At 34.5% G+C, this 22,550-nt stretch overlaps 4 protein-coding genes across 7 annotated transcripts; 1 reads left to right on the top strand and 3 right to left on the bottom strand.

Moving 5' to 3' along the window:
* Nucleotides 1–1,407: 1,407 nt before the first annotated feature.
* On the bottom strand, nucleotides 1,408–8,467 carry LOC8289623 (protein RFT1 homolog). 4 transcript variants are annotated; one of them, XM_048372864.1, is made up of 15 exons: nucleotides 8,024–8,467; nucleotides 7,838–7,917; nucleotides 7,627–7,721; nucleotides 7,346–7,506; nucleotides 7,060–7,211; nucleotides 6,180–6,298; nucleotides 5,614–5,795; nucleotides 5,371–5,445; nucleotides 4,734–4,805; nucleotides 4,325–4,462; nucleotides 3,446–3,601; nucleotides 2,377–2,429; nucleotides 2,118–2,296; nucleotides 1,883–1,973; nucleotides 1,408–1,802 (listed from the first exon to the last, which is right to left on the bottom strand). In XM_048372864.1, the coding sequence occupies exons 1-14, from the start codon at nucleotides 8,100–8,102 to the stop codon at nucleotides 1,913–1,915; spliced, it is 1,602 nt and encodes a 533-aa protein (XP_048228821.1). In that variant the 5' UTR covers nucleotides 8,103–8,467; the 3' UTR covers nucleotides 1,408–1,802; nucleotides 1,883–1,912. The 4 variants fall into 4 exon arrangements, with proteins under 4 accessions (XP_048228821.1, XP_048228822.1, XP_048228820.1 ...); XM_048372865.1 differs by having other exon boundaries at nucleotides 1,408–1,751; nucleotides 8,035–8,459; XM_048372863.1 differs by having other exon boundaries at nucleotides 1,408–1,751; nucleotides 8,024–8,456.
* A 734-nt stretch (nucleotides 8,468–9,201) lies between these two features.
* Nucleotides 9,202–10,781, bottom strand: LOC8289624 (60S ribosomal protein L15). The gene is made up of 4 exons (XM_002510931.3): nucleotides 10,631–10,781; nucleotides 10,325–10,491; nucleotides 9,924–10,121; nucleotides 9,202–9,644 (listed from the first exon to the last, which is right to left on the bottom strand). Exons 1-4 carry the CDS (start codon nucleotides 10,632–10,634, stop codon nucleotides 9,399–9,401), a joined length of 615 nt encoding a protein of 204 aa, XP_002510977.1. The 5' UTR covers nucleotides 10,635–10,781; the 3' UTR covers nucleotides 9,202–9,398.
* A 2,712-nt stretch (nucleotides 10,782–13,493) lies between these two features.
* LOC8289625 lies at nucleotides 13,494–16,923 on the top strand. The gene is made up of 4 exons (XM_002510932.3): nucleotides 13,494–14,134; nucleotides 15,413–15,656; nucleotides 15,920–16,013; nucleotides 16,379–16,923. Exons 1-4 carry the CDS (start codon nucleotides 13,728–13,730, stop codon nucleotides 16,660–16,662), a joined length of 1,029 nt encoding a protein of 342 aa, XP_002510978.2. The 5' UTR covers nucleotides 13,494–13,727; the 3' UTR covers nucleotides 16,663–16,923.
* A 111-nt stretch (nucleotides 16,924–17,034) lies between these two features.
* LOC8289626 (DNA-directed RNA polymerase III subunit rpc4) lies at nucleotides 17,035–20,515 on the bottom strand. Its single transcript, XM_002510933.3, has 9 exons — nucleotides 20,277–20,515; nucleotides 20,114–20,172; nucleotides 19,953–20,022; nucleotides 19,496–19,535; nucleotides 18,666–18,901; nucleotides 18,524–18,587; nucleotides 18,135–18,214; nucleotides 17,804–18,040; nucleotides 17,035–17,407 (listed from the first exon to the last, which is right to left on the bottom strand). Exons 1-9 carry the CDS (start codon nucleotides 20,310–20,312, stop codon nucleotides 17,255–17,257), a joined length of 975 nt encoding a protein of 324 aa, XP_002510979.2. The 5' UTR covers nucleotides 20,313–20,515; the 3' UTR covers nucleotides 17,035–17,254.
* Nucleotides 20,516–22,550: the final 2,035 nt, after the last annotated feature.

Below are 22,550 nucleotides of genomic sequence, written 5' to 3'. Positions count from 1 at the left end.
GGTGTCTCATTTTTGAATTGGGGTCTAACAAACAGGTAATTGGTAAGGTTGAATGTAGCATCCTGTTTTTCCTCGTTTCCTTTCTTTGCTATCGATTTGTTTGATCATCAAATTTTTCTAAATACATCCAAATGCTACCTTCAACTTGAAGCAAGAGAGGCACTGTAATGCAATCCACTAGGAATCCGACCTCCTAAAAATGCAATCCACTTTTCCACTAGGAAACCAACCTCTTAAGCAAAACTCAAACCATACCATCATTTTGTTTTAGAAGATGGAAGCCACTTTATGTTGAATGTGTTTGTTGGATACTTGTCTAAACTCTAAACAAACCCTAGTCTACATCTTAATCATAAGTTTCTGTATTTTCACCTCCTTTTCTTTTTTTCCTACTTTTTCTTTGTCCAAGCTTTCAAAACTTATAATTACAGAGTGCTGCTCATGGAGTGACATTGCAGGACAACCCACACACCCGTGGGAGTCCTATGAATCATCACTTTCTTCTTTGTTGTGGCCCTCTGCTCCTGTTTCTCATCACTACATTCTAGCTTTTTTTTTTGGAGCCCTAACTCTTACCTACCGCTTGATATAGCAAACAGAATTTCATCCTCATCTTATAGACCTGAAGTATTGTACTAGTCTTATGTTTAAATTTCCATTTGATACTTGAAACATTCGTAATGAACAAAGTTACTTTTCCATATAACATTGGGGCCATTGACTAAAACCCATAATAATGGTTATTATAGCTGTTTAAACATTTACTACCTTTTCACACTAAAATATGAAATTTGCGTAATGTTTTCCTTTTCTTGATGCAACTTGCAAAGGAAAAAAAAAGAAGAAAAAGCTGCTATCCCTTTCTAGGAAAAAAAATTTACTACTATCATACGGGAAATGCCATGGTATAATACTGTAGTTCTATATTTTTTACAACAGGCAAGTCCTAGATACCGCAAATGAGCACTTGGCTTATACTAAATAAGGCATTGAAGGCACTAAACTTACCATTTCAAAGAGAGAGCTTCCGTAAAAAGCCGTTCCTGGCTACCCCATTGTTTAGCACCTAACCAAATTGACCGATTAAGATATGCCATAACAAGACTCGGACTCAACAGGTTCAACTAGTGTTGCTGAAAGGACACGGCCAATAATAGGACAATAAAGTACTGTGCACGATTGCAAGTTAGGGTTCCTGGCTGTGGTACCATAAAAGAGACCAAGTTTATTTGTGTTGCCACAAGGGCAGAGTTCAGAAGAATTTAGGATAGAGAGCACAAGATGGGTCCGGAGTTCCCATCTCCATCTCCACCAAATACCTTACCCTTCCTCATCAAGGGGAAAAGAGACCCAAGATAGCATGTTATGCATTGCACATTCATCTATTAGAAAAACAAATGCCAAATATTGGTTTGTCACTTTCAAAAATCCTCTTTTTGATATTTCTTTCTTCCCAACATTACACATACGGTTAGCAATTGGGGCAGGTGCCATAAATAGATACATTTGAAAACAGAACTATATCAGTTTATATTCTGAGAGGGAGAGAATGAATGCCAGGAGGAAGAAGGGTGGGGTTAGATAAAGCTAGTTTCTAAGGCATCTGGTGACAACATTACAATTTTTTATATGTTAATTATCTTGTTATTAATCCTAATCACTTCAGGGAATTCAATTTCTATAGAATACCAGTCATCAGTATCCCTCGAATAAATAAATGGTCCTGGACTCCCTATCTTCATGGTTTGAGGCTGCACAAAAAGGCCTCTTTTGTTAATCACATAACCAAATGACAAGGAGCACTGGCAAAAAAAAAAAAAAAAAGGTGATAATAAGAGTATTAGCCAATGAGTAGACCAATAACGAAAAAACGTGATCCCACCTTGAAAGCTCTTGGAGCAGAGAGCATTCTTCAGTCCACATGATCGCGAAAACGGATAATTTTATTGATAAAAGGCCTTTCCCGTTGATAACTATTCATAAAAATTGGCAAGTACAGTTATTATCATATCCAAACAAATTTTTCTTTGAAAAGAAAAACATGAAAATAAAATGTAAACAAAGAAATTAACAATTGCACCGAGGTCTCAACATAAGTAACACAAGAAGATACTCACATGATTGCGGAGGATATGCAGAAGCAAGCTAACCCGACGAAAAAGTGAACAGAAAATGTTGGCCAGAAATTTCTATGGTCCAGAAACACTTTCTCAGAAATGAGAGTAGCTACACCTGAAAACAACAGAACTGTCCAACCTGAAGGCAAGCAGCTGCGAAAAGAAAATGCAAAAGAATCCTGTGGAGAGGGGAAAAGATCTGGAATAAGGTCAATATGAATTATCAAAATGTGGAAGAGTTGCATTATCCAAATTATACCTGGAAGTAATGCTTTATGAATACCGCCGAGTATATAACCCTCAAAATCATATCTCCAGAAAAGTCAAGGAATCAAAGTCCATTTTAAAGAACTTATCCTATTGGGAATAATATGTCAAATTATGGAATCAACAAAGAAAAACTTGCTATTAATTTTATTATTTTCACCATTGGTGATAAAAGATAAATCTGTTAGGAGGACAATAAAAATAAAACATATAAAAGAGCCACTTAAACCTACTCTAAATAACTTCAAACACTAAGAAATGGAAAAGAAGTAGAAAAAATCTTCAATCTTGTTGACTTGCCATAAGGATTCACCCACCAGTAGTGTAAACCAATATTAAGCCAGAAAATAATTTATCTCATAAGCAACACTTCATCCATGAAAATTTTGCCATTCCTTTTCGTTTTTCTTTCTTTTAATCTAACTGAATGAAATCACTGTCTTTGAGTATCAATTTTTCCCATAAGCAATACCTAGGTACATAGACTCACAGCTCCCATATTGCACTTAGTCAAAGTTACTTTTGCTTGCATGCGTATGCACTGCCACATACAGGAGCGTATAAAATTCAATCGGGATGATTCAACTTCTAGGACACTGGCAAAACCAGTGTTGAAACAATTTCAAGTCTTAACCCTAGAATAGAAAGTAACAGTGAGATTGAGGGGAATCTTTCACTCATGGTGGTAACCCATGAAGACGACACCTTATTTACTCCCCCGACTCCCGAGAATAAGAAAATATAAGACTGGGTTAGACAACCAATTCTGAGAATAATTACAATGTACACGTTCCTCATACATGTTCTATGTGTTCGCGAGAATAGTAATTCCAGGTCTTTCAACTTCCCTGTGACGTCTAACCTTTGAATCGAAGCATCAATTGGTCCAAACAGCATAAAAAGAATTTTATCATAAAACATTGTTAATTACAGGTTTCATAAAAAGTTGAGTTACATACCCTAGTTTATGATACATGCAACTGTGTACCATGCATCTAGTGTAATTTGGCTCTTGAATGAAAGAATAGCCACAGAAAAAACTCAAAACATGAAAAGGATACTTAATGAATTGGCCAAAATCAAGCCAATTGCACCAGCTGACCGTATCAGTAGGACATTCAATACCACATATATAATTGAGAAAACAAGCAGTGAATCATTTGAGCGTTTAAGTTGCTTCTCTGTTGCAACAGCATGTAAGAATGCTTCAGATGTACCTGATACAAAAGCAAAAGAAGGACCAACTCTCTATATTATTATCTAAAATGATAGCTGTAGCATATGCATTAACCAGATCCAACATATTCTGGATCTCTAGAACTTAAACTAATACTAGTCAAGTTTAGAACATATGCATGAGATGGAGCTTAAACTATACCACCAGCTAGTTATCTACTGTAATAACATAATTTACTCTGTACCACAAATTAGAGTTCTTTTTAGAACTTTAATTTGTCCTCCAACATTTGTCTAGCTTAAAAGTTAAAAACAGCGTTGACTTATCGTTTTACACCTCCATTATGATACATTTCAAATAATGGAAGGCAGAAACAGCATAGCAGACCAATTAAAGTTGAGGCAATAGTTAAGTGCAATAGTTGAAGCTGGCGAATACACTTGTATTAAAACATGTAAATTCGAAATGGACTATAATTTTGAACAATGGAAACAGTTTGATTAAAATTTTGCAAAAGTTTATATGCAGATGATAATATTGAAGTGTTAGCTAAGCTTATTATTCAGTGTTTGCTAAGCTTATTATTCATTAACAGTCAAAACCTTCCTAAAGAGCAGCATTGTGAGCCACTGCATGGCCAGGGAGCAACAAGAAGTAAAATGAAAAAAAATAGAGAAGAATGTAATAGGAGTGCAGTGTGAAGTCATAACAGTTGCTGTTAAGTAACAGATAAATCTGGAAGTGATAACGACAAGTTACTAACCATTCATAGCCAAAACAATGATATAAAGGCAATAATACTGAAGAGCTGTTGATGCTTCTCCGTCACTCCATTTGTTTCCATATAATAATCTGATGAGAGAGTAAGAGTAACTAGGACCGAATGCCATGAATACAAGACCTGAAATATAAGAGAAGAGGACTGTTGAACAGGTGCAATCGATCATTATAATTATCAAGCTACATTTAGCAGTGGAAAAGATAAAGTCAAATCATAAAGTTGGAACAGAAAGCAAGTGTCAACTTTCAGCACTCCTTGACACTTGTATCAGCATAGAATGCCACTGCAACTACTATATGGAATAATGCTCAGAGGGAAACTTGAAAAGTAAGTCAATTGAATAGATAAAAGAATAATCAATAAAATGACACAATGTATGCAACTGAAATACCAATTAACAAAACAAGCTTCAGGGCCTCTGTAAGGTAGCCTCCTAACTTCCTTCTCTTCTCTGGATGTTGTCCTGTCAACAGAAAGATAAATCAAGGTGCTAATGAAAGAAGAAAGCAATCATGACTTAGAACTGAAATATAGCTAATGTCATGTTCCAAATTTTTAGCTTACTATCCGAAAAAAATAGGGGGGAAAATACAGGAAATCCTGTGAATTTAGAACAGTATATTTATTTGAACCAAGCAACATAACCTGATAATAGTAGTTACATTGGCAAACAATACAAGCAAGTACAAGGACAAATCAGTTAAACTAGCAAAGCATATCTGAAAAGAAATTAGGCCTCAGGACCATTCCTAGCACCAGGTCATGACACCAAAGCTGGTGCAACCATGCAAACAGTCGGCAGAAGAGGTAATTTTCGTCTCAGTTGAAATCATTCCAATGGTTGTTTGGAACAAAATATCCTTCCCCACAGGCAACAAATCAGTGATAACTAACAGATTAAATTGAATTCAAGCAGAGAGAAAAAAACTGGAAGACAAAGTGCAGAACAGAACATGAGAAGACTTGCATAATCCAGATGTATGAAAACAGAACATCATTATGAACAACAACCAAGAAGAGAGGTGAACCTGATGCAGACCTAGCAAATGTAGCATATGAACTTTCCTCAAATGGCAAAAACACCAACCTCACCACTAGGCTTCCTGGAATAAATGAATTAACAATTAAAACATGCCCTGAAATTCAAATCCTGAGAAACAAACTATCTTCTCAGTTGTAACACTAGGAGATTGCAATTTTTAATTCAAGAAAACATTTTGTGCTTAGCAAGATGTATACGTTTGTATATGATATCACAGCATGTCACATACCTAATTTGTCAACAAGCCCGTATACAGCCTGATTATATGGGGTATCCAGCCACACAAGGACCATTTTTTCTCCCTCCTGAAGGACTAGCTTCCGAAAGGATTGAAGAGTAAATAGCATGCACATGTTGCAGAGTTGCTTATCATAATCCATTATAGTTCCTAGTCTGAAAACAATACGACAACTAACCTAGAATTAACAAAAATAAAAGAGGAAATGAAAGCAGCTACAAGCAACTTTAGCATAGAATTAATATAGAGAAATACTGCCACTGTCCATAGTTCCCAAACAATAGAGATGGAAAACAAACTCATTGAGCCAACTCGGAAATCAAGCAGGCCATTGACAGAGGCAATGCCCACAAAAGTGACCAGGACTCGCACCAATTGAAGACCCTATGGCTTCTTTATATTCCAGGATGCATAACATAACAATTGCATATTCATACACATGACCATTATGAACCTCAATAATTTTGTCACCAGCCTCCTCTTCCTATGGAGGGAAGGGCTGAGAGCGAACCAAAACACATTGAAGAAACACTAGTTTATAATAGAAGGTCCCATACCTGAAGGGAAAAAGTTCAGAACTTCCAAATGAACAGAAAAGAAGAAAATAGCTCCAATATCCTATGAACAAGCAAGCTCCATATGCAGTCTGTGACAATGCAAAAACAATATCTTTCTCCTACAATAATAAGGATAAGGTTTTATATTATAAGCTGGAGATTCAAAAAAGTTATAAGAATATATTTAGGTTGCCGCATTTACAAATTAATGTTGAGAAGTTTACTTCGATGTATAGACACTGACTACCTAAGCAAATACCCTAGACCTTATTCTCAATGACATAATACTGCAGAATACTAGGCACTAGTTGTTGGAAAGTTAAACCAAGTTTCCTACAATAGTTTACTATTCTATAATAATAATGTTAAATTTGTCGATAACTAAAATACGTATGGTTTGCAAGATTTGTGAAAGTTATGCTTAATATTAGACTGAAAAGTTCTATATAAATGAACATAATCGTATTTCAAAATGAACTAAGAAACAAAGTGATTTTATTAAAATCCTCTTCCTTCTACACTAGTTGTCCTTTCCAAATAATTAACTCATACACCAAAAGGATTTCTGAGACAAGGAAGAAAGACTGAAATGTAATCACATATCAGCAATAGAAGATATTATTTGTGCAAAAGGATGAGAGATTCTCCTCTCAGATTTCAGTTAGTATCCCCTATATTAACTACATGTATTAGCATAACTGACAAGGATGCACATATTTTCATATCAAAGTAACATAAGAGAACATCTTTAAATTAGCTAAAGAACAAATAACAACATCAAGTCAAGCGTCTAAAAAAGAGTCAAGGTACTCTACTGCTACATGCCGGTAGTCATATTGACAACATGCAACTGCAAAAAAGAAGCAGTTAAAAAATTTACCATGCCGGGTTGTCTGACAATAAGGATATACATTGTTAGACAACGCAAAAGTGTAGCAACTGTTTCAGCCATCAATCGCAGTTTGAGAAGAAGTAAATTCTGAGAGAGGATGTATAATGGTTCAGCTAATAGCTCCAGTATACATGCACAAGCTGCAACATGAAGGGAACTGATATATTGTTTGTGAAAGAATAATAGCAATTAAACTGCTATAGAAGACAAGAAGTTGGCAATCAAATAAAAACAAGATCTGGAAAAGAGAGGAAGTCTAATAATAGAATGTTACCGTTTATCAAGATAGCTTGTGCATAAGAGTCATTAAGGTTTAGTCCTTGCCACCAGAAAACAAAAATGCAAGCGGCAAATGTGATAACTATCCCAAGAGGAAGAGTCATCCAAGCTACTTTTAATAGCTTTAATGCATACGCTTCACTTGAAGTACCATCACTGCATCATAAAACATTTGCATGACGCAGCAGATCAGATGTTCTTTTATTTTATTTTGCGCACAAAAAAACAAAAATTAAATTGTAATCCTATATCCTATATCCAATTAGGAAGAAAAACCTTTTAACTTCAGCCCTCATGCAAGCTCGCCGGAATCCCTCTCGACTAAGAAACAAGACGCAGGTAACAAATAGATGAAATTGAACTGCGTATATCTTAAATTCAAAGAGAAAACAAAAGGAGAAAAAAAATTAATTACAATTTCAGTTAAGATCATTATAAGGTAAAAGAAATATAAATAAAAAGAGAGAAGATGAACTGAAATAGATACCGCATAATCTTGTTCAGTGAGGTGCCTGATAATCCAGGAATTGAAAATAAAAGGGATTCCTCTCGACAAGAATTGTGTAGCTGTAATTCCATAAATATTACCAATACCAGAAATTCTTTTAAGTTACAGATTATAGAGCATAGAATTGTAACAACAATGAAAATAAAATGAGGAGGAGAAAGGAACCTAATAAGTACTTGAAAGTGCGAGAGAAATTGGCATCGCTAGACTCCGCCTGCGGTTGGACTACTGATGCATTTGACATTTCGATAAACAAATGAGATAAAACTCCCGATCTCAGACTTTTAAAATTTATTAGATGGAACAGAGACTTGCTGGCTTCAGCTGGTGAATTAGTGTGTTGCAGTGAGTTCCCGCGAGTTTGATGATCGACGGTCGACAGGGATACGAGCGGAGGTGATAAAGAAACCGATAAAATCAAACCAGACTAAAAAAAACTAACGCAGTGACTGAACCCAAAAAATAGAACATAATAATTAAATTCAGGTGTCTATTATACACCTGATGCATAAGAAAATCCTATTTATATTAATAATAATAATAATATTATGTGACGATAATGATTAATATAAAAAAGAAATGGAATCAGAAAAACTAAAGTAGATCAGTGTTAATTAGTGACCAGTTAACCGATACAAGTGATTAGAATTATGAAATTTTACAAATTGAACTGAGTAACTAAATGCAAGATGTTAGTTTTCTTATTTTATTTTTTTATAAGAACTCGACGAGCAATATGCATAAAATATTTATACAATATTTTATAAGTATTTATAAAATTTAAAATATCCTCGTAATCTCATAGCTCAAGAGTAAAATAGTCATATCACAACTCAGAAAAATAGTAAATTTGTGTCACTCCATTTTTGTTTTTTTATTGGATAGAAAGTTAAGAAATATCCGCGTCAAATAAACAAGTTGAAATATAACCCTGCCCCAAATTTGACGTTCAGAGATGCGTTCTTTTTTTCTTCTTTTTCGTTTTCTTTTCCTATGGCGATAATATTTTCAAGCAACGTTCCATAAAAGAATAAAGCATATCAAAGCGCTGAAGGAAAAACATGTCAGCAGAAGAGCTCGAATCTCCGACTAAGGAGAGGGACATGCGGAGGAACTTAATTCTCCGCTTAACGACAGGTTATTTTTTCATAACTAAAACTCTAGACTGTTCGAGCATGCATCCTTCAAATAGTGAAAACTGTAGGCATCAAATAATACATAGGTAACAATGAGCATCGTGTCAATTCAGCTGCCAATCATGAACTCCGCTTGTTTAAACCAATCTCCACATTTTAACACTCAGGTATCGACAACTTGCATTTTCCATAATATCAACAGTTAAGTACCCAGCAGAAATTTTAAGTGAACTGTAATATAGAAATCCCAAAGTAGTTTTAACAAAAGCATAATTCGATAGCCTCAATGCAGAAAAATGAAACATGTTCGACAAAAGTAGCCCAAAAAAAGCACTTGTATCAAAATCGGCAAATCCTACAACAGAAAATAAGAATAACAGAGACAACAAATAAAAACACAAAGATCAACGGTAGCGTCGGAGAGAAAGTGTGTTGTTCCTCTTCCAGGTTGCCCTTCTTGAAGGCCTTGCCTTGTGGTGCAAGTGCCCCTTGCCACGGAGACCTCTGTACTTCTTCCCTGCAGAAGTGAGACCACGAAGCTCCCTATGCTTGTGGACAGGTTTGCAGATCCAGTTGATCCTTGGATCATTGCGGATCGCATTGTGTGCAGCATCAACCAAGATGACCTCAAAGTATTTGTATGTTGAATCCTGCAAGACAGAAATTCATTCAAACTTTTACTAATTCCAATCAGAGTCCCTATCAGAAACCAAAGACTCTAAACTATGCACATGCAAGTTGAAACATTACCAAAGAGATTTCATACAGAAAAAGCTAGTCCAACATCTCAATCATTTCAATATTACTGCTAATGCATAGATGAAAATCTAAGCCAATAAAAGATTAATCTTCACTACCATGCTTGATTGACTTAATTGCTAAGAACTAAATAAACGAAGCTAAATAAAGGTTCAATCAAAATAACAGACCTCATTGATCCAGTACGAGTTAAGGACCTTAAGACCACCAAGCTTCCTACCAGCACGCTCCTCTGCAACTGAACGCTTGCTGCGTTGGAATTTCAGCTGGGTAACACCCTGGTTGGTGGGTTTCCCATATACAATACCCTTGGGAACTGGTCTCTTCCTCCCACCACGCCTTACGCGCACACGATAGATAACATAACCCTGGCAAGTATATAATTAAGTACTAACAAAACAGAACCATACAGTAGTATAGCTGCTATATTTACTATTATTCCATCTGCTTGAATGTAACAGAGTCAAATTCCAAATATGGCATTCTTCAAATTAATTTATAACAGCAATATCACAATAATTTACTTAAGAAAATCAATCTAAAAGCACTAAAAGATGAGATTAGTAAGAACCTGCTTGGCCTTGTAACCCATGCGGCGAGCCTTGTCAGGGCGAGTGGGGCGGGTGACACGGACAATGGAAGGATGCTGGCGGTATTCCCAGCACCTCACCCTCTGCAAGAACCTCATCACATCTGATTGTTTCTTCCTCCATAACTCCGACACGTACTTGTAAGCCCCTAATTTTTATTTACATACATAAGTTAATCAGCTAACTTTTTATTTGGTTTCTATAGTCATCCATATCTCAATAAAATAAAGCATGAAATGTGCTAGAGATGCGAGAAATTGAAACACAAAGGGAGCAGAAATGCTTACCCATTGATTTGTTCGTCGAGGTTCGTCTCCTCTGCTCTCGGGTTTCGGCTAAGAGGAAAGCTGAGTGAGGACATAACTATAAGTATGAGTTAGGGTTTTAGAGAGTATGGTAAATGGACCAACTTACCCTCGTATGCTCCTGATTGCTGCTTCGGATTGGATTGGATTGGATTGGCCAGCTCAACTTCGGTCGAAATTTGGGCTTGAAGATCATATCGTGGTCGCCCAAAGTTAAAGCCCAATTACCCAGCACTTTTGACAAATTCTACATATTTATTATGTTGTATTTCATGTTTCTTCTCAAAAAAATAAACAAACTATGATTACACGTTTTATTTGTATATATAATAATTTTTAAAATTTAATTTTTTTTATATTTATAATTTCTAACACAAATTTTTTTAATTTAACATATATATTTACTTTTAACACATGGAATTCAAATTTATATATAATTTTATAATTATTTTCTATTAATTTATTGATTCATAAGTTATATTCCTAATTAAACACCGGCTCTAATCCTAAGAAATAATATATTAACTATATTTTAATATTATATTAATTAATAAATAATTTCTAATCAGATGATGATACTAATTCTATCCTAAAAATTAGTATATAAAATATATTATATTAACTAATAACTTAGTTTTATAATTAGATAATCATTCTAATTTTAGGACATAATATTTTAGTTATGTTTTTAATATCATATTTAATCATATATTAATTCTTTAATTAAATAATAAATTTTTAATTCTAGAAAAAATATTATCAATTATATTGATATATTGATTTATATAATATTAAAATTAATTAATAAATAATTTTATATTGTTCCATTAATTAAAAATTTAGAATTTTAAAAAATTTAAAATATTTAAAAGTAGTTAGTTTGTTATTATCTTTTAAAATTTTATAAACTAATATTAAATATTAATAGTCTTATTATATTATATTTATCAACTTAATTTTATAATTAAAATAATAAAATAGTTGTGTAACGCATGAATAAACGACTAGTTATAAATAATAGTACAAACACGAAAGTAACTTTGCAGATGGTAGCATATAATTAATTTATAGATAGATAATCCAACTAATACATGAATATTTAAAAATAATTAACTTTTACCATTATACTAATAGTCCAACACCTCTTGGCAAGGCCTAAAAAGAAATATTAAGTCAATTATTTTTCCAAAAATAAGAAAGTTATTTTATTAAAATACGCATTAACTTTTTTATTTTCTTATATTTCTTACACATATTAGAAGACGGTTAGATAATTAAGTAGAACATTAATTATTTAAATTTTCTACTGTATTAAATAAAAAGAATTACGATGAAGCCTAATCAAATATCTTAGTTTCCATTTTGTGACGATTTAAATATCTCTTACATATTAAATTGGCATGCTTAAAGTAGTTAATTTAATATTTTTATTTAATTTATATTTTTTATAATATATTTAGATATATTCATGAATTACATAAAAAAGAATAGCAATGCCCATATACTTAATAGTAATTTAATATGCTTTCTAGAAATTTATCTTCTCCTGAATCATAACACATTAAAATTGATATAAAATGTGACTAAAACTATATAATAAATGCACAAGACACATAAAAGGTCAGCAATAGTACGTGGACTTTGTTTTAGAGTCTTTTTTACGTACCTTCATACGTATAAAACACCAAATAATAAGAACAATAATAAAATAAATTCCAAAGGGCGAACTCAACAAAGTAAGGTCCCACGTTAATTTTGTAAAATATAAAATCAATAAAATCCTCATGCTATATAATATCTTATTCATTTATTTTATTTATTTTTTAATTATTTAATTTTGTATGGAGTCGCATCACGTTGTCAATTCCAATCATACCATTTTTTGTCTTCCAAATATAGTTAATTGCCCTTTTCAATTTCTAATTCGTTATCTTTCGTCCATATTTGTATTGATTTTATGTTAGAACAAGAAAACAAAAATAAGATTTGATTTCTCAAGCCTAAAAATGGTAAAACCCCAGTTCCTTGACTTGCTACTTTTAATTAACCAACCATCTTTTTATGGAGAAAATCATTATTCATACAATTCAAATTCACTAATAATCATCATTGCATCAATTTCTATTAGTGAATCATAATTATCTGGTAAACCTTTTCTAATAATTTAAAGAACATATTAGGATATCAAATTTATATGGCAACTGCTATTTATAGTAATTCTGTATTTTTGCATTACTGCTTTGTTGTTCCACTACAACACATAACAAGTATTAATACATCAGATGCTGATTAGAGACTCTATGAACCCTCATAAAAGATAAATTTACTAAAATTATGTTGAGTTTAAGTTTCAAAATTTTAGATTTGAGTTTGTATTAATGCTTAATTTAAGTTTATACCATATTTGGTTCAAAAACTTTTAAAAAATAAAGTTATCCATAGTTTTGATATTTTATTAAATTTATAATCTTTTTATTTTTTATTTTACTGTATTAAGATATTAAAAATACGACAAAACGCTTTTTCGAAAAGGGCGAACCAATTTTTTTAAATTATTTCTTTCAACATTATAACTAAAATAATTAAAATAACAGCACTATAAGTCTTAAAAAATTAGTATTGAAGAAAAATCTATACTGTAAAGAATATTTTTTATTAATTTTAGAATAATTTTTAAAAATCTAAAATATATTATAAATGACTATGATTGTATTCTTTCTGAGGAGAATTATGGAGTTTGAATTTTTTAATTATCATCAAATAAAAATTAGAAAAAGATAGCTTTTTCTTTTCTTCCGTGGATTTTTGTGACAAAAACGATAGAGCAAATTTAGAAAATAAAAAAGAAGAAGGAAAGAGTCACTGACACAAAAATAAAACCTGTCACCGATCCTATCCCAAAAAAAAAAAAAAAAGGTTCTCGTAAGCATCACTCTACCACAGCTCCACAAAGTCTTTCAAGCTTCTTTAGAAAAATAAAAAAGCCTTATATAGTCATGTAGTTACTACTCACGACACGGTACAAAAAAGAAATCTCTGCTGGATAACGATTGAGAGTCAATTGACAAAAGTAGTATTGATGTTCGGCGGAGGCAGAGGAATGGGCGGCGGCGGAGGAGGAAGCATGTTAAAGGTGGTGGGTAGGAGTGTTGCACGAGCTGGTGTCACCAATCTTCAAGAAACTATATCTTCTAGTAGTACTGGCAGTGCTACTTCCCCAACATCTGTTTCTAGGTCAACCCATAAGCTTAATTCTTCAAATAATAATCTTACCTTATCTTCCGCTTCTGGGTCTCACTTTCCTTCCACTAATACCCCTATTTCTGCTCATAATATCAATATCACTTCTTGGCCATCTTTCTCTTCTGATGAGTATGAGTGGGTGTCGGTCGACGGAAGTGAAGAGGAGAAATCATTTGATGATTTTGTTCTTGGTCCTGTTCCTTCTCTTGATGAAGTTCATAGCGCTGTCTCTGCCCTTACACAGTCAGTTTTCTTTTCTTTTTCTTTTTTGGATTTTAATTATCTGGTTGCTGTTGTTGATTTTGCTTTTTCTTTCTCTTGCATATTGATTTTGATTGTTGTCTCATGTTATTTTGGTTTTGATGTCTGTCTTTAGTATAATTGGACCCAAGACTTTTTTTTTTTCTTTTTTCTTAGTTTGTTTGTTCTTATAGGACATGCTGCTGCATATGCCCTAGCGCTTTTCTTTTTTCTTTAGTACTATAGTAGATAATTTGCTGATTTTGAGGCTAATCTAGCGCTTATGCTCATCATTACATTGGTTAGCAGTTGGTTGGTAATGGTGTTGGTGCTTGGCAGCTGGCACGGTTATGGTGACTGATATGACACCTATCTCAGATAAATCAAATTTGAATATGTCAAACTTAATCTTACAATCAAACAGTGATGATAGTGACGTTCATTTGCATATACCAGGTTATCTACTGGGTTACACCTCAGAGACTGTAACTCTGAATACAGTGGTTACTAAATGCTAAAAATTACGTATGTATTTTTGAAAACAGTCGGACTGAGTGCTGCCAAAAAAATGTCCAACTCAGTTCTGGTTTTACTTTAATCAAACTTAATTAGAGCCTTGGTTAATCAGCAAGAAAAGGAGGATGCAGAGTTGCTACTAGCTTTCGCTTTTTGAGCTTAACTGAGAGTTCTGGCATGACAGAGAAATGGCGATGGGTGTGTGTGAGATGCTGGGGTGAGAAAAGAGAGATCGGAGATGGTTTATGATGCGAGGAGAATTCCATTGATGTTGATGGGGTGAGATGTTGCTCTTGAAAGCATAATGAAAGGCAACATAGCACATCCTTGTCCTGCTCATAGAATAAGAAGAAGCCTGAATCAAAAGTAACAAAATTCTGAATATTGAGATTATTTTATTTTAATACAGTGAATATGCTTATTTTTTGCGACCGTGCTCCTGGAGTTATATGTGTGAAAATAGCTCTTAGCAATTCTGGGAAATATATAATTTTGTTGAAGATGGCTGTTTGTATTGGCTCATGCATTTTAGAAATTTTTTTAACTGGAAAAACCTGCGTGGCTTCATTTTCTTGCTCAGTAGATGAGCCTAAAAATCGAGTTGCATGTGGCTTTAAATTATATATTCTTTTAACTGGGAATAAGAAATAATTTGTGTTTATGAGGGTAAGCATCAATAGGTGTACTTTCATACAAAATCTGGCTTTCTTAACCTGTTCATATATTGTACTTAAGTGCCTACTATTCTGGGATTATTTTCTGCAGGGTGTTTGATGCTGCCTCATACTCCCAGTTCATTACAGATAAATTTGCTTATAATGTCGATAGACCTGTAGCTGATCAGATTTCAAGTCCAACTGGCATTTTGCACCGTGCTTCTCCAGTCTGCCCAGAAGCAGATTGGATGGAGCCCTCCCCACATCTGTGTAACTCAAGAATGTTGCAGCGTTATGGTCCTGACAGAGTTTATGATGCTTTTCATTTGTTGCAGAATGAGCCGTCTATTCAGGTGATTAATGTTTTTGTAAATTCATGACAAGTGTAGTTGTGTGGAACCCAACAGGAAACAGAACATGGACTTTTTAACCCCAGTTCATGGTAGATCCTCCGAAGTATATCCAGACAAATAGGAATATGTTTATTCAGTTATACACACACGTACTTTCAACTCTTTTAGTGAAGAAACTATCAGACCTGGAGTTATGTTTCTTTCCCTTACATATTTCAAATCTGATTACATCATGTTTCAAGGACTATAACCTTTTTGTGCAGAGAATGGTAATCTCATTGTCTTCTGATAAAGCTGTTTGGAATGCTGTTTTGAACAATGATGTGGTTCGGGAGCTGCGTGAGACATATAATACAGGTGGGTATGTAGTATTATAGCACCCAACATTTCTAAGGAAACTTGTGTTTTTCACTTAGAATGTTAGGTCATGAAGTTGATTTCATAAGTTTGACCTCCTTTAGCGAATGCATTATATAGCATGGAGTCCTGCTAACAATTGCAATTATTCATCTTTATCTTTTTATTAATCACTTATTATTGGATTTTTGGGAATACAGCACGAGTGTGAATTTGTCAGTTAACCATTGTTGAAAATTTATACTAAGTTCTGATATGCTTGTTGTTTTATTTTACTCTTTTATGTTTACCATCACTAGGATTTACTTATTTGTATTTTAATACGCAAAACTGAATATCATCATGGCTTGGCATGATATGTGCAGAAGAAAACAATACTCTGCCAACTCCAGAGGGTTCAGATGAGACTAGTCATGACTCTAATCCAGCAACGAATGCTGTCAAGTGGATATTTCAAAACACAAAAGCAAAATTCATGGAGGTACTTGACAAAATAACAATGCTGATGAATGAGTTGTTTAAAGCACCTGATGTTGAGAATAATGCAACCGGAACCGTGGATCCATTTGAGGAAAGGCTGAGAACATCCTTCCTGCTCTCCGTGGTGGTCTTGCTGGTTGTGGTTGTGACTCGAGCCCACAGGGCTTGACCATAATTTGCCGACATAACAAGCAGTATCCTCCCAGTTGAGATCTGCCAGTAAGCTTCTCACTGGGTTGCTTTTTCTAAGTCGTTAAGCTCAATGTGCCAGAAATTTATCTGTATTGTGGATATGTTGTTATAGTGGCCCTTTGTCTGTTAAGAAAGTGGCTCTTCAGTCTTGACATTGTGTTGACAGGTTTATGTACAATATTTGGGATTTGTGGATGTTAAGTTGTTTTGCTTAGTTAAGAAAGTGACTTTCTGCTTATGTCTTGGTGCTTTTGAGCTTGGAGTGGTCAAATTTAGGATGCATGGAATCTATTTACATGTTTTTCTTACTGAGCCTATAAAAATGAAAATGCAGTCTGGGAAGTTGTGCTGACACAAGCTTCAATTTGGTTTTGTCCAAGGAACTATTAACTTGGGAATATAGCTGAACAATGACATCTTGCAATGCCCAATTTTACCTACCATCTAGTCGAGATTGTTGCAATTCTGCATGCCTATTTACGCAATTATACACATCCACTACTAGGTTCGCGTTTCCCCTAGCCATATTCTATGAACGTTGTTAACCTACTGAATTTATTGCTGTGCATTTAGCTCAAATTGACCACAGAATCTAAGAGAGAATCAACATCAGGTGTCACAACAGCACGTTTCTCAAGTTCTCCGATTGTGCAACAGTGTTTGGCTGCAGTGTTTATAGCCATAACATCTTGAGCAAACATACAATCTGATCCTTGTGAAACCTGCAGATAGTTTAATCTATCTTAGAACCAAGAAACATAACAGTCGTACACAACCAAATTAAGTTTATAATCACATGTCTCCACTTCAACTTTAATCAAAATAGATAAGACTTGCGCACTTAAATATATCTTAAGGATAGTAACTGAACTAAGACAAACACAACAGGTCTCCTCAATAAAACTAATCTGAAGTTGATTTTTCAATTAAAGGAAGAAGAACAGAAAAGAAGAAAAAAGAGGAGAGAGAGAACTGGAGCCTTCCGTAATTGTAAGAGTTTGGGCACAAAAACGCACCTGTCATCATCTAGCGGCCATGGGTAGAAAATACGTGTGCATGTGTGCTAGGAAGTGTATGCATGTCTAACTGCGCGTAAAGCAAAGTGTGATATGACTTACATCGTATAGGGTATCACCCAGCTTCAGCTTGACCGCTCCACTCCTGTAAACCAGCATTTTGCCCATGTATCCCGCTGATAACCCATCCAAACTGCTTTCCTTCTTTGCAGCATTCTTGCCTTGTGATGGAATTGAGCCTTCAGCTTTCTCTTTTCCCTTTGCACTAGCTGATCGCTTGACAAGAGGCAGCTTGGCAGGAAGTTGAAAGAAAATCATTTTTTCTGTGTCACATTCCTCCTGTTGCCAATATTTGAATAACAAGGTCAATCATACATATCAAACCAGCAATGTTCAAGATTAAAATTATAAGATCATCAATCCAAGCACCAACCAACAGCTCGAGATCTGAAGCAGGATTCATAGTGCTCTCATCATATTCAGCCTCCCCAAACTCGGCCTCGTCGAGAAGTACTTACATCAGGGCAAACATAATTTTGTCAGCACTACATAGTTCAAACTCATAGCAAAGGGAAATAACAATATAACAAATTGAAATAAAAAACAATAACATTCTGATTCTGCCGCTGCACCTATAGACCCATCATTTTTGGTGGAGATTCTGAACTGTAAATGTATGCAATATATATTTTCCAGTCATATGACACTTTACAATCTCAAAGGATGGAGCTTGATATATGCACCAAGAAGGTTCTGCTTCATGCATATTCTGAGTGACCAAATAAAAGCAATCTCGTGTTCTACATGCATCTAATAGCATACCTGGGTCACCAGAGTAAGGCCTTCTCAGAGGAAGAGTAGTTGGATAGTAGGTACGGTCGTAATCCTGCAATGGCATCAGGGAAGCCAGATTTAGGATAAGTATGAAGAGGGAAGCACAGCAAGAGGTACACACATTCCTTACCCAAGGTTCTCTATAGTCTTTCTTGATTTTCAGGGGTAATGCATCAATGTCTTCCGAAGCGCAGTTAATAATCTCATCTTCTTTGTCAGTTGAAAGTGACGAGATAACAATTTTCCCATCATCATCAGTAGAGTCCTTTATCCCTGAGCTAACAGGATTCTCACCCTTTGAAACACCAAATGTCCTTATAGAAGTGGATGATGTGGCTCCTGGCCCAAAGGCAACCTGTACTGTAGCTGCAAGTTTGAAATTTTAAAAGATGAGGTTCCATATGATAACTGTCCTAAAAAGAACAGTGTTATTCACGTAATCTCTACACAAGCTATTTTTCTAAGAGTAGAAATTCCATAATCTAGACCATGAACTATTAATCTCTGATTTCCAGCTATGAGGATGACTTAACAAGACCAACCTAAAAGGTAGTGTTACATATAGTATTGTAGAAGCTGATCACAGAAGCAATAATTTATATCACTTTAGGAACAAGTATCAAGAATGAAGATTACCTATATGCATACATAGTCATTACAGTCTCTGCCTCATCCATTCTTATTAGCTAGAGAACAACTCTACATCTGAGCCTAAAGTAAAAGGAGGGGATCAGAAATTAAAGATGCATTCCATGAAATATTTAGTCTACCAAGCCTAGATAATGCAATTCTTAGCTGTTGGAGCAGAAAAAGCACCTTTGATACTTGAATGCAAGTGGTGCGTGCACAAGGCTAAGAATTGACATTGTAGGTCATCTCGTGGATTTTAACTAAAAAGCAGATGGTGCAAGAATGTAAACTGACAGAAAAAAATATAAATACAAGTTAAAAGAGAGTTACATTTTTTCTCTACTCTAGGGCCTTGTCTTCTGAAATTCTCCTGCATAACAAAGAAAATCAATTAAACTTCGCCTAACAAGCAAAACTCCTCCCTCAAGTGACAAAACGACAACTAGCTCTAGCCATAGGAAAAAAAAGGTGATCAAAACTATAAAATGAAATAAAAATAAAATAAATAAAAAACTCTAATCCTCCTTGACAATTTATTTACATATTAAGTTTGATTCGACCGACCGACTGACGATAAATTCAGTCTCAAACAAAACCACTCCAGATTTCTACATGAAAAAGAAAAAAGAAAAAGGAAATTGTATAGTCCTAATAATCATACAGGATAACCCCTCCGAAAAAAATAAAATCATAAAGGATAAGCAAATTAAGAAAAGGTAATATTCACTGAGAAAAAGAAAGATCCCGAAAAGAAAGCGTGGATCGGGAAAATAAAGAAAAACATTACATTGAATTTGCGCATCAGCTTCTGAGCCTGGACTGCTTCATCTTCATTGTTATCAACACCATTGACTTCACTGCATTTTCAATAATAATTAAAAAAAAGCCAAAATTAAATATCTAATTTCAAATGGAGGAGAATATTAGAAGTTCGGAGCTAGAGAGTACGTTTTGGGAACGGTGCGTCTAGGTCTTCGTTGAGAAGGGGCTTTAGGGGTGAACTTAACCTGCAGATAATAAGATTAAATTTCTCAAAACTCGAGATCTGATGAAGAACAGTTCCAAGGCCATATCTGGAAATTTAAAGTTATAAATTAAACAACGTTAGCACCTTTCTTTGACTGGGAGATGGCTGTTCATCATCCATGCCGATCAACTTTTCGGCGGAGATATGAAGATGATGATTACCGATCAGCTTTCCGGCGGGGAAATGAAGAGGATGATTAAAAGAGAAGAAAACTGGACATAAAAAGCAAATGGCAAGAATCGAACCCGAGACGTCGAAAGCATGGCACAGAAGAAATGCCAAATGGACTACGATATTATTTTGACTAGGGTTTGGAACAAAGAGCATATAAATATTATACGCGCTTCGCTAATTCTTCTAGACAAGACAGAAATAAATCAAAGTAGTTCTCAAAATTTTCTGAATATGCTGTGCACATGAAAATTAAGAGGTATAAAATTTTCAATTTAAAAATGGCAAGAGTAAAGCATGTACTATGCCTGTAGAAAGAAAAAAAGAATCTAATTAACCGAGTATAAAAAACTAAATGCTTATTTTATTCAATGTCTAGTAATATTTATCGGTTAAAGTAATGTTAGGATTATCTAAAATATAATTGTAATTGTAAACATCTCCAAATAAAAACACTCCTGGACCCGTTAGTGAATCACAGGGTTATGCTACCGTTCAAGCCTAGAGATGAGTGCGGGAAACATTTTATGGCGCTGTGTTTTGGTATGAGAAGGGCGTTGTTGAACTGTTTGCTATTGTTAGCCAGGGCGTATATTTGTCATTCCGGAAGCAAATTATACCTTATGTTTTTACCAAAACTATATTTTGCTTTCTTTACTCTGTTCCGGCTTTCTTCGTTTCCTGGAGAAAAGTAACAGCTAATCGTATTTATAAGAAACGCCATCTTAAACGCATTATAATTCACCCCAATCCGATGTCCTGATACCGCCAAAACACAAGAATTCACAGCTATTGTTACTAAATGTGAAATACATAATTTTCACCTTTATCCTATTTACGATGGAAGTCTTCTCAGTAAATGAATTGGAAATTGTTTCTTCAGAAAAGAAATTGCACAAGTCTTGGAGGCTTGTTTCAAGCTTCATCGAGAAGTTTATTATATTATATGCAAAACATCCCGTCCAGTAGAGCATGCATTAACCAATTTTTCATTCCAGAAAGAATAAAAGCCTCGGGTATTCTTTTTAGCAATTCTTCTTTCTTTTTTTTTTTTTTTTTTTTTTTTTGAACTTCCATCATTGCAGGATGGAAGGAACCGGAGCATGTTTCTTTTTACTTGTCCGGCTAGTTGTCTACAGTATATTTCTCATTAACAAGGAACATTTTTTCACCTTTTATCATGGCCATAATCAGACCACCTATAGACACCAGCGGTAGGCAGGAACGTTTACCCTCTGTTAGGATTAAGGAAGCACTCCAACTGTACTGCAATTAATTTGTACACCTGTTCATTGTTTCTTCCAATTAGGAAGAGTTGGCCAGTGTTTCTTCTCTAATTAAGAAGCCTGGGCTATACTATCAGGGTCACACGAATCCTAGGAGCAAATAACTTTAACAATACCTTGCTGCCCCGCCAGACCGCCACAACAGAGAAAGTAAAAAAACCAGAACATCTTCTAAATCATATCCAATATGGAAAACATAAATCAGCATAAAGCACACAGAAGAAGCAAGGCACAGAGTATCTCATATAACACAAAAAAGGTAACATGCATCCATCAGTAGAAATCCACTAACTTAAGGCAACTGAAAAGTAAAATGGTGTTGGCTGTTACGAATGGAAGATATTCAGGCACCAAGAACCAGTGAAAATCAATTCAATTATAGAAGCAACCGTTTACAGTCAAACAATTGACCAGCTAAGGCCGCCTAAATAAGTATCTCTGGTCTATAAAAGCCATCAGAAGCCCCCTAGTATCTAACAGTTGCACGCACTATTTAAATGGCTGACAATCAAATATCTTCTTTGACAAGGGTCCACAAAGCTTGTGATGAAAACATATACCTCCTGGAAAACTTCTTTCATCTCAAACAACTAAATCCTGATCAACTTTCACACAATAAGGTTAGAATATGGGTGAGTATATATCACAAAAACCATATAACTGCTAACCGGGGATTCCCAGGAATAACATCTCAAGGATGATATCACACCCACAATGTGCAATAGATTGGACAATATGAAGCAAGTGAAGAACAAACTCAAAGAAAGCATAACAAGATGGTGAGATGCAACTATGTGAAATAGAATTACTATTATATGAAGTTCTTGAGCAATTGATGAATACCCTTATGACATATATCCAAATGACCCTTAACTGCAAACATCCCTATTCACTGCCATAA

This window comes from Ricinus communis, chromosome 4 (assembly GCF_019578655.1).
Source record: "Ricinus communis isolate WT05 ecotype wild-type chromosome 4, ASM1957865v1, whole genome shotgun sequence".
Taxonomy (NCBI): Eukaryota; Viridiplantae; Streptophyta; class Magnoliopsida; order Malpighiales; family Euphorbiaceae; genus Ricinus; species Ricinus communis.
The sequence above is the reverse complement of the archived record's forward strand: the minus strand, read 5'-3'. Positions and strand labels throughout refer to the sequence as shown.